This window comes from Amborella trichopoda, chromosome 12 (genome assembly GCF_054954075.1).
Source record: "Amborella trichopoda isolate Santa Cruz 75 chromosome 12, AtrichopodaSantaCruz75HAP2 v2.0, whole genome shotgun sequence".
Classification (NCBI taxonomy): Eukaryota; Viridiplantae; Streptophyta; class Magnoliopsida; order Amborellales; family Amborellaceae; genus Amborella; species Amborella trichopoda.
This window is the reverse complement of record NC_142347.1, coordinates 7,247,447-7,259,896: the sequence shown is the minus strand read 5'-3', so window position 1 is coordinate 7,259,896 and position 12,450 is coordinate 7,247,447. Positions and strand designations below refer to the sequence as shown.

The 12,450-nt window shown below is 36.1% G+C and overlaps 1 protein-coding gene across 9 annotated transcripts in view; it reads right to left on the bottom strand.

Annotated features, from left to right (window-relative positions):
- The window catches only part of PFT1 (phytochrome and flowering time regulatory protein (PFT1)), a 63,374-nt gene that overhangs the window by 41,842 nt on the left and 9,082 nt on the right, over nucleotides 1–12,450 (bottom strand). For all 9 annotated transcript variants that reach the window (XR_016045555.1, XR_016045553.1, XR_016045554.1 and 6 more), the window contains one exon: nucleotides 3,917–4,127. Coding sequence is in view for 6 of the 9 variants with exons in the window: in XM_088853285.1 (XP_088709411.1) it covers nucleotides 3,917–4,127 (211 nt within the window). In the remaining 3 variants the exon portion in view is untranslated. The remainder of the gene's footprint in view (nucleotides 1–3,916; nucleotides 4,128–12,450) is intronic.

Sequence of the window (12,450 nt, the reverse complement as noted above, 5' to 3'; positions counted from 1 at the left end):
AATGCCGGTAATTGAATTGCCCATGGTTCTTTCAACAAAAAAAAATGCCATGGAATGCTATTATTTAAAACACCCCTGTTGGGTGCTTAAATATTGTTTAAAAGACACATAATTCGTAGGAGTTCATTGTCTTAAAACAAGTGGTTTTGGCAGAGGGGCAACATTGCTAGTTGCCCCTTCGAGATATGCTGCCAAAATCATGTGGGATGGGGCTATTTGGATTTGAAATGTTAGAAATCATCTATCATACTTGAAGAAATCATCTTAAATGATTTTTCCCTTAAAGAGCATTCCCGAAGAGTACAGATAAATACCAAATAAAAATAACCCTGCAGATGGTATCTCAATAACAATGTTTGTAATTAAGCATGCAACATTGTGACTCATAAATTGGATTTGTATTCCACAAGATATGTAGGATCTTCACATGAATACTCTTGTGACTATCTAGAAGTTTCTCTTACAATTACTTTTTGGTTTCTACTCCCTCAAATATCAAAACCAAACCCAACCAAACCTTACAATACTTCAAACATATACCTAACAAACTTTTGGATACATCTTGAAATTGTATTCCCAAGTGCACTAAGTCATCAATCTCTCCTCAATCAAGGTACAGATTTGCCATCTATAAGTGTAGTCATTTGACAACAGCAGTCTCTCTCTTGTTGGGAGCAGTAGCAATAGTGGGAAATTGTCACTCGCCACAAGCTCCCTAGTCTAGAAGCAACCATAGATTAAATACATCAGAACAATAGGATAAAATAAAAATACCCAGCGGATGTCTTCCTTTTTTAAGGCAACTTATTTATCCATTATGACTAGGGGTAGCAATGCGCTGAGCCTACACTATTTAGCCTAAAAGCCCAGCTTGGCAGCCTAGGGGCTAGGCGCTCAAGGGACTGGAGCCGAGCCTGGCCCATCACCACGCTGTTTGGTCTGGACCCAACCCAGCCAACTGTAAATGCTTTCATTTTGAAAAAGAAAATCAATTTCTTTTATTTCTTTTTGGTGTAGCAATTCTAGGAATCGAACTTCGGACATAGTGTTGCATTTTGCAACAGCTTAACCAGCCAAGACCAAGCCCAAGCCCAAATTGACCATATAATGTATTTTAGAACATAAAATTACTACTTAAGGACCTAATGGGCCTAAAGTTCTAGGCTCGCTCGGCCAAATAAGCAGTGCCATGATATTCTATGCCCAAGCCCAGCCTGCAGGCCTATAAGCCTTCTCTAAGTCGGGTCAGGCTGGCCAAGAGGCACATTGCCATTACTAATTACGACCCTTGCTTTTGAGGCTTATTTATGATCTCACAGCTACTTTTAGACAACTCATGAATTTCTTTCCAAAAAATTGATGTCTTGCTTCTTTTGGAGGCTATTTACATATCCAATGTTACGGGTGTCAACATGACAGCCAGCTCAGAATACGGTTTGGCTCGGCTTTTAAGGAGCCAAGCCTGAGCAATATCTTACAGCTTGAAAAGCCAACCCGAGCCTGACAGCTTGTATATTAATCATGCAAGCCCCAGCAGAGTCGAACTTTGATTTATTTTGTTAAATATATTATATTTAAAACTAAGAATATGCATTAATATATCATATACATGAATCCAAATGATACTTATTCATGCATAATCAAACTAAACTTGTGCTCGGCTTCTTTATGGCTTAACTTGGCCAGCTTACGGGCAAAGTAAAAAATAAAAACAGGTCAAGCTGAGCTCAGGCTTATCTCCAATTAACCAAGCTGGATGGTTCTAGCTCGAGTCAAGCTCAAGCTGCTCCTCCAAGTATGCATATTAAGCTTGACCATTTCAAAAATTGACTCAGCTCGGGTCTCTGAGACCCCTAACCTTTATGACCCACGTCAAATTATGCATACGCTGTGTTCAAATCAAATAGCTACTTTTTAGATAAGTGACAAATTTCTTGTAAGACTTAATTTTATTCTCTAATATTGTCAAGTTTAGAAAATAAACATGTGTGTTTCCATAAAAGAAAACATTTTAAATGGAAACCTGTAACCATAGTACCTTCTCTCATTTTTCTCATAACTCACAATCTTAGTAACAATTATTGTTAAAAGCTAGGAATTATCAAGGGATTATTGGATGGATACTTTTGTCATGTATATATAGGAAATTTATAGGGAGTTTAATATAATGAAGCAATGTTTCTATGAAATAATTCCTTGTTAACACTACGCCATATGAAACTAAGTCATACTATGAAATATTTCTTTGTTAAGATTACCTCATATAAGTCATACATAATTAAAAAATAGAAATATATGACAAACCATACAAGTGATGAAGATTTTATTTTCAAATCGATAGGATAATCTTAAAAACAATGTAACTTTCAGATTTATTTAATTTTCTCAGGCAACTTTTAAATTGATAGGATAACCTTAAAAACAATATAACTTTCAGATTTATTTAATTTTCTCAGGACAAGTGCCTCTTCTAACGCTGTTGTAAAAGGTGTACAACATTGTGTATATTCCCTCTTTGCAGGGAATACAAAATGGAATAAGCAGATTCCCACACAAACAAATAGAAACATATACCAAACCATACAAATGATGAAGATTTTCCTTTCAAATCAATAGGATATTTTGAATGACGGAATAGTTCTAAGATTTAATTAAATTTTTTTCAATAAGTAACTGTTTTATTGCTGTTTTGGAAGGTGTACCAATTTCCTTATTGAGGTTTTCAAGTTAATTTTTCTGGTAAAAGGTAGATTTCTACAGAAAATACAAATTAGTAAGTGATATACTACTTTCAGTTGTAAGCTAATTTTTTTGGCATACGTCTTCTCAAAAAAACTTTCTTTTGAATGGTGATACAATAATTATCTGATTAAGCTCATAATTCCATGTTGAGTGGGCTCGCAATACTATGTAGGAGGGGCTGTCACCCAAATAGATCCATAGAAAGCACAAACAAAATTTCGAAGCACCCCCTCCCCAAAACAATTTCGAAGCACCCCCTCCCCACTTTCTTTTTTTCTTTCTTTTCGTTTCTTTTTTTTTTTTTTTTTGGCGTTTCTTTGGTGGGGGTGGTGATACCAGTAAACTATGGCCTCTCAGCATGTGAAGGTTCTCCTTATATCACGCACAAGACCAAAAGAAGAATTTATGGTAGTGACTTTACTAATCCACTTTCTAAATGTTCAAACCCTCCAGACATTTTTGATGCCATGGCTCATTTGGGGCCAACAAACCATAGCCCTTCTCCAAACTAGGGAACAAAGTCATCCTATATGGCTATGAAGATATGGAAAAGATAGAATGCAGTAATATTTTCTGTAGCAAATCCAGCCTAGTATAAACCGGCTTTTTAAAATTGTAGCATGTGTACATGAAAACAAAAATGCCAATGTCTCAGACAAGTAGAACAACAAAACGATTTTCATCTCTCCAAAAGATAAGCTGGCCAGCTACTGGATAGTTCCGCCAGTACTAGTCTAAATTTTTGAGAAGTGCTGAATGAGACTCTGAATGAGACCACATCAATGGTAGCAAATGCCAAGCCCTGGGTACAGCCACGTCCTTTCGCTATTGTTCTGAGATGTTACTCCCTCTGATCTATATCTATTGCATGTTTTAGTACAATTGACACTCCAAATGCCCTATTTTATATTTCAATTTCAAAATAACATTAAAAAAGCATTGCATAATTTATTAAATGCAAGGAAGAAAAATGTATAACATCTAGCTAAATTTAAAGCAATCAAAGAAAGGGAAGAGACACCATGATTACAAAAACATGAAGAAATGCACTAAGGTAATACTAGGAATTTATTTCATGCACAGAAAGAGAAGCCAATGAAACTCTTACGAAGTCATTAAAAATGTTTGCGCCATGTCTCAAAACCTACCAAGAAAATTTAGAAATAGAAAAAACCTGAGGGCATTGTAGCCGGAGGAGGCCCTGAAACTGTGGAAGGAACCGAAGAGGAATCAAACTTCATCTGATTCTGGCTTGCTGGCAAGTTTGTAATCCCTGGGCGAAGAGCAGCACGTGCCTCCACAAAAAGATCAGAAAGGAGAATAAGGTAATGAGGATATTTGGTATTATCTATAGCAGGATCCGGCACTCGAGAATTACGCTTCGCCTGTAGTGAAATAGGTTCAGTAGCAGCATAACTTCAAGGAAAAAGTTTATATACAGCTTAGGCTCAAAACAATCAAATCAGAGCCTACCTCAAAAATTTCACTAGAAGAGGTTGTTTTGATGCCCAAGTATCCTCAAATTGATCATCTTGACATCAAGATGCATGAACATAAAAAAAAATGGATTTCAACTTTTGAAAATAGTGCATCTTGTAATGCATTTTTGGACCATCAATTTTCAAGATTTTCAAGTTTTCATAGATCTGCTCGATCTACACTATTTTAAAAGATTTAATTTTATAATTTGAGATGAAAATATATTTTAAGGCTTTCACAAAGATTTCCAATATTCAAACCACATTTCTCGATACTATTTGAAGGAGAACTCCACTTTGATTGTTTAGAGCCTCGGCTCTATACAAACCGCACCCTAACTTAAAATTAGAAGCATTTCATAGGCATATTGGCAGGCCTTATAGGCCCACAATTTTACAATACCATATTGAATACCATTTTTGCTAATTAGAACATATGGAGTAACCCCTCCGTATGATGTCCTAACAGTTTACCAAATTACTCCAATTTTTCAGAAAACTAGGGATAGAAGTTCCAAATACTTATTCAAAGAAGATAATAGCTATTGGGTGTCAAATGGGGTATTCATGTAGTCTAAGTTTCAAGAAAATCATTTGAGCAGTTTTTTTTTTTTTTTTTTTTTTTCTTTTCTTCTTTTTTTGACAGAAAAGAAAGAAGGAAAAGAAAGGCCCGACATAGAATCCACTAAGAGGAACAAATCCCCACATAAGAATCATTTTTTTAAGTATATTAAAATAACTAGAATGTGAACCTTGAGACATTGAACGTGCTACTTAAGACGCATGCCCCAAGGGAAACTCTCCTCTAACAAAAGTTATTCAAACCAGACCGTACCGGCAGTCCAACCGGCAGAACCGGCGGCCAGAACCTTGTCCGGTTCGATGTAAGTACTAAACCAAGAATTACATAGAACCAATCAAAATTGGCATTTCACCGATTGAACCGGTTCGATCACAAGTTTTGCTGGTTCTATTGGTCCATCCGGTTTGGAAAGTTGAGCTTAAATTCTATTTTTTTCAAATTCATTTCCAAATTTTTACATGATCTTTATTCTTCTCTTCCATTTTTTTCATGTAGATTGCATGGGAACATTTTATTGCCAAAAATCGTGATAAAAAAGAAGCTATATATTACTTTCCTTTTTTTGAAAAACAAAGGTCGAATGTGTCAAAATCTTGCCTTTTATTGTACTCTCTCTCTACCTCTACATGTTTGTTCTTTGCCCATGTAAAATGGAAAGAGGAAAAGCTTTCCATATTCACCTTGCCATTAATTAAACAAAATACCAATGGTTAATTAAATAATATGCATTGCGTAACTATTTACTAATGTTTAATTTAAAAATTAGTTAAATAAAATACAATGTTTAATTAAATAAAATGTAATGCTTAACTATTTGCTAATGTTTAATCATGGTAATTTACTAATTTTAAATAATGCAATATTTTATTATTAAAATGAGTTAATTTTTTACAATAATTTTTTACAATAATGTTTTAAAAATAGATTCTTATTTTTGTTAATTTCTCATTAGTTTATGTTTTTCTAATTCTAAATGAACTTATTAATATTTTAATAAATTTATATTTCTTTTGTATTTAAAAAAAGGTTCGACTAGTCTGACAGTCGGTTGAACTAGTTTTGAATAGACATTTCACTAGTTCAAGCACCGGTCCGATCCTGATAACATTACCTCTGACCTTTGAGAACTATATAGAAGGTGCATGGGCAGTCAGGGCATCTCTTGAAGATCATAAAATGCTAAGAATCTATATAACCGATTGGAACAATGAGGCCCTTTAGAGCTTGTTTGAGCAAGAAGGGTGAATACACGAATCGAATGCCCACAGTGCGTACTTGGGCAAAGTTCCTGAGCTTTATATGTACATATCTTTAGCAGCTTCAAATTCATGCTTTGCCAAGGTAAGCCATCAGATAGAATTTACTAACAACAATCGTTAAGGAATTCAAAATGTTTGACACGTACTGATCATTGATGATTGAGGTTAGAAGTTTTCTAATATCTATTCCACACATATTAGCCCACAATTAAGATAGGATACGGGTCATTCATTCAAAAGGCATTTCGAAGGACACAGAGAGTTTATGGGAGAAACCTATTGAGAGAGAGTTAATGTATGTTGTGGGTTAGGTTTGCAGGATCTCATCCCTCTTTCCAAATTGGTAATTTACATTAAGTTGATTCTTATGGACACCTAACCCTCCTATTTTATAGGGTGTATTCTAGAAGATTTCTTATGTCTTTTATTTCTAAAAAAATCCAGTGTTTCTATTTAAGAAAGATTTTGTTTGCGACCCGTACCTGTTTTTTTAGGAGATTCAGTAATTTTGGGAGGAAGGAGACATCGATAGAGGTCTTTCCACAAGAAATTGCCAAAGAAAGATCTTAATTTCTTTAACTAATAGGTAGTTTGAGATGATAGGTTATAGCAAGAAAACATTCTCTAAAAGTATATTACCAAAGAGGAAGAAAAGAGATGAGAAGAAGTGAGAGAAAAGTTCGGGAGAGTAAAAGAAAGTTGGAGAGAGAAGGTAAGATGGAGAGAGGTGGTTGGAGGCAGTCCTGTAGGGTTTCATAGCCTCCAAGCCCCTCTCTATTTTATTATAAAAAAAATCATGTACAAATTATATCAGATACTCTTATTTATTACACTAATTCTCTTTATATATAAAAAGGAAAAGAATGTCATGTTGGCCCACAAACATCACGCATAACTAAAAGAACTAATCTCAACACTCCCCTCAAGCTGGAGTATAAATTTCACCCATGCTCAGCTTGGAACAAATCATCTGAGTTTAGTTACAACCAAAAGCCTCGATGAATATATCAACCAGCTGATCCTTTGACTTCACATATGGAGTAGGTATCTGCTTACTTGCTACTTTCTCCCGAATAAAATGACAATCCCCTTCAATGTGCTTTGCCCACTAATAGAATATTGGTTAGCTAGATATATGGCTGGCTATTTGATTGTCACAGAACATCTTCATCGGCTCAATAACTGTGAATCCCATCTCTTGTATCAAGGTTTTCAGCCACAATAACTCACATGTAGTACGAGCCCCTGCTCTATATTCAACCTATATGCTAGACCAGGCTACCGTATTTTGTTTCTTACTCTTCAGTATCACCAAGTTTCCTCCAACAAAAGTTGAATAACCTGTAGTAGATCTTCTATTTGATGGAGATCCTGCCCAAGCGACATCAGAATAGCTCTCGATGCTGAAATGGCCATTTTGCCTGCAGCTAAGTCGGCATCCTAGAGACCCCTTAAAATATCTCAAGATTCTCCTCACAACCTCCCAATGTGGTATCTTTGAATAATGCATGAACTGGCTCGCTACACTCACTGCAAAGACTATGTCCGGCCTAGTGATTGTTAGGTAAACAAGTCTACTTCCAAGTCTTATGTTCCTATCTGGATCTCCAAATACCTCTCCTTGATTCCTAGAAAATTTAGTACTTAGGCATATCAACTGGTTTAGCACCTGTTTTTGTCAATAAATATGTTACATATTGCCTTTGAGACTGACTAATAACATACTTGGACCATACTTCAAATCCAAGAAGATACCTTAGTTGTCCTAAATCCTCTGTCTAAACATATTTTTTGAGAGAGAGAGAGAGGCGGCGACACGGCGTCCAGAGCGTCAGTCAAGCATGTTCGAACCCGAGACATCGACGCGCATGAACAACATGCCACGACGACAAGTCAAGCCGTTTGAATATATTGTCGCAAATATCCCTTCAATTTATTAATTCCTCCATGATCGCTCTCTAAATTGATATATTAACATAAACTACCAAGACAATTGTACCCATGGGTTATCTCCAAATAAATACTAAATGATCCACATGGCTTGGTTAAAACTCATATGCTATAGCAATTTCGCTGAACTTCTCAAACAATGCACATGGGGTCTGCTTTAGACCATAAATGGCTTTCAATAAAGGAAGAGCTTCCTATTAATAAATGATCCACACAGCTTTGTTACATATTTTTCTTCTTAATAGGACTTAGATATAGAAATAAAAGGCAAAGCAAAATTCCAATAGGAAGACAAATTTCTAAATGTACAAAAATGAGCAATTGGATGTTTTGTACAAGATCTTTGACCTTTACGAATGGCTAGTGGAAGATCACCATAATCAAGCACAAAAGTGGGATTAGGAACTAGCATTGGATCTGTAGAAAAAGGAAGAGACTGATCAAATGGCTAAGTTGGCGGTAAGGATATATTGCTCACTTTCCTTTTCATATATACCTTTTGGGGCTACTCCTCTTACACAATAACCAGAAGAGGAGAGGCCCTTGAGGTGGTGACAATGAGCCATCAACAAGAACAGGAACAAGAACTAAAGAAGAGGAAGGAAAATCTATTTTATCATGTGAAATCTTCCCTTGAAGAGGATAAAACAAATCAACATCAAGCACTCAACCCTCATAAAAAAAATACGGAGTATTTTTTTAAAAAGTGACAACAGCAAAAACCAAATTCTTTCTCAAACCATGATGATAGCATCAGTAACTTTTTTGTGTATGAGAATATCCGATAAATACACAGTTCTTTCTCAAACCAGGATGATAGCATTGGCAACCTTTTTGTGCATAAGAATATTTGAGAAGTACACAATAGCTCAAGGATCTTAAATTATGAGTACCCAGACTAAAAACTTGGATAAAACATACGCAATCAAATACTCGAGGAGGACATGTAAACAAAGGAGTATCCAGAAAGAGAATAGTGTGGTCATTTTCCACCTAAAATAGCAGAGGGCTTGAGATTCATTAAATAACAAGCAATCAAAAGGGCATCTCCCAAACAAACTTTTAGCAATTGCATATCTAACAATAGAGCACGAGTCCCTTTTATTATATGATGATTTTTCTGTTCTGCAACTCCATAATGTTGAGGAGTATGTACACACGATGTCTTATGTTGTCGGGGTTTGCAGCCTTTAAAGGCCTAGAGAGCTTATAAAAAGTGATATTTATACTGGATTATGCAATCCAATGGGAGTGTGTGTGTTGATTGACCAAGGGTTGGGCAGTTTATGATCCTGGTTATGTCTAAAACCCTTACCCCAGGGCATATGGCACTACCGAGAAGGGTTCACAGTGAAGCATCTCTTATTGAGGTCAAAAAGATGCCAAGGGATGATGTTTGTAGGCCAGAAAAACCTGTGGTCTCCTGTGTGTGGTTGTAGACATATGAAAGCAAAGGCCAAAGCCTCAACAAATTTCTACATGGCATGTACACATGACAGCCGCATTACTAGGAAGCAGCCCTATAGAAAGACATGAGTACATGTGCATAGAGAAAGCCCCATTTGCATTGTAATGACAAGTTTTAGACTTGCTCTTAAAGGGAGAACTGAAATCCACATTCCAAGATCATGGTTCTAGTATTTAGGCCAACTTTGACAAGCCAATCATGAGCCCCTGCATAAGACTGTGAGCCACAGATCTTTGTTAGGTCGGTTTGAGAAGACAGTTCTGGATCATGGCTGCTAGTTCAGGTGGAGTGCCCTTATAGTCACTTATTTTGACCCATTGCTATCAATCCACTTCTAGATATTCTATTTTTGGTATTAGAAATGTTTTTGTGAATTTTAGAAAAAAATTTAGAATTTTTAAAATTTATTTCTGTTGTAAAATCTTTGAAAAGGGTTTCTTTGAAATTTTCAGAATAAGGAAGGGCACATGTGGGGCCCTTGGATCCAACCCCACATGTGTGCCACCCCCACATGGGTGGGACAAGTGGAGTAGCATGCACCACTTATTTTTAAGTGGTAGTTTTTTTTAATTAAAAATAGTTACGTCAAAATAATCTTTTAAAAGAAAAGATTGTGTTCTAACTTTGTTGGAGCTTGTTTTGTCTAAATAAAAGTTATCTTTGACTTTTTGCAAATTTTGAAAAAGATAATAGAAATTTCTAGATTGGATATAATCCTATTTAAATTAGAAGTTGGACTTGAGTCATATTATAAAGGGATCATCCCAAAATCATGATGGTTGATTTGTGGGATGGATGGCTCAGATTTGTTCTCTCTCACCCTAGTACCCCACAGATTTCCTAAGGTCCTATTGATCAAGTTGTGTTATTGGATAGGCATTACTTAACGAAAGAATTCTAATCCAAATAGGAGAAGGAATTATTTCTATTTAAACATCATTGAGCCCCTGTCTCTCAATACACATATTTCTCTCACCAAATATCTCTCATTAAAATTCATTTTTCTCTCTCCTCCCTTCCAAAAAGGGGCATGCCATGCAAAATTTGATAAGACAAGGGTGGTACATTGAAACTCCAATTAGGGATTTTTTGTTAGGAGAAGAAAAAGGGGTAAACTCAGTCATAGGAGGATTTTATACCTTCAAGCTCAGCCCTAATTTGATCCTATAGGGTTCCTACAAACCCAACACAGGTTTGTATGCTCTTTAAAACCCTAAAAGGAAAGGTATTGCCTAAAAAGCCCCTCATCTCTGAAATTCCAGCAAAGACCAAAAGGATAAAAGAGTGTCATCGGTTAGGGAATCGGGTGTGCGGTGCATCAAGTCCTGTGGGGGTAGCCCTAGGCATGATCAAGTAAGTCTTCCAACTCTTTTTATTTATTTCTCAATCATATTTGTGTATTTTCTGTGATTTTCCAGGAACCTATATTGTACTTAAATTAATGGTAGAAGACTGAATATTGTTCCTAGGTTGAGTTGATTTGCTTTGGCAGTAAGAGGAAAGGTCCTTGGATATATTTAGGGTCTTATTTCTTAATTATAGCACTGTTTTGTGGCCCATGTAAGTGGATTTCAGCATATTAATAAAATAAAAAGCAAATTTTTTTAATTTATTACCTTGAGTTCCACATAGCCCTAACTAGCAGATGAAAAATCTCATGATGGGCCAAGTATTTTTGAAATTTTGGAATAAATATTATTTAATATTATTATACCATAAAATACAAACATTCTTACCGAATTGAGTTTTAGCCTCTTCATGGTATAGATGAAAACTAGACAGCGTCATATCTTTCTTTCATTAAATATAACCATGTCATTCAAGAATAGTCATCCGCAAAGAAAGTATTTGTGACCAGATAGAGTTTGAATTCTAGTAGGACCCCCGTTTATTGACTCTTGGATGAAAGAATACTCTATGATGCTTACCGAACTCACAAGCTTCATACTCTAATGTTGACACAGACTCCAAAGATGGACCTAACAACTTGAAAATCTTAATAGATGATCCAACTGACAATGCCATTCAAGAGGAGAAAAACTCGAATGAAGAGCAACACCAATAAGATTACAATATAGATAGTAAAATCCATAAGACTCACGACCGCCACCAATCGTCATCTTCGTCTTTAGATCCTTAAAAACACAATAGGAAGGATAGAATGTTATTAAATACTGAAGTGATTTTGTTAATTTATTAATTAAAATAAGCTTAAAGGCTTTGGTGCATAAAGGACAAAGAACAATGAAAGAGAAGAAGTAGGTTGAACTATGTCTTTCCCAAGCACATTTGATAGTGACCCATCAGGTCATGTAACAGATGCAGTGGGAACTAATTGATCAAGAAAAGAAAACATAGATGACTCACCAATCATATGATTAGAGGCATCTGAGCCAATGACCACAGAGGTCATCTCTGTGACACAAGGTTGCAAAAGTTCCTATATTTGCAAGAGTAGCAGTGGTTGTAGAGGGATCAGTGGCAGGCTACTGATTATTTTTATAAGTTTATTGCATTCCTAAGGTGAGAGCAAAACGGAATCGCCAATAGAATTGAGAACCTCACAATGACCACTGGAGCCAATAGGATGGACATCATCACTCTCAGATACATAAGTTACCTGATTAGCCCAAGCAGGCTTACCAAACTTATCCCAACACTTATCAACCATGTGATTAGTCCGTCCACAGTAAGTGTATTTCCTGTTACCATGGCCTGTACCACGACCTTCCCCTGAATCACGACCACGTCCTCTATTACCACCACCATGACCTCTGCCCCCATCACCTCTACGCATAAATGAGGTTAAGGTTGCCCTTCCATTAACACTAGAGGCAGATGAAGGTATAGATATGGCAACCCATTGATGAGGAGTATATATTATTAAGAGTCAGGAGTTCATTACTAGCTAAGATCTGTCCAAAACTGGATTGGTATTCAGAATTAAGGCCAGACAAGAATTTCGCGACT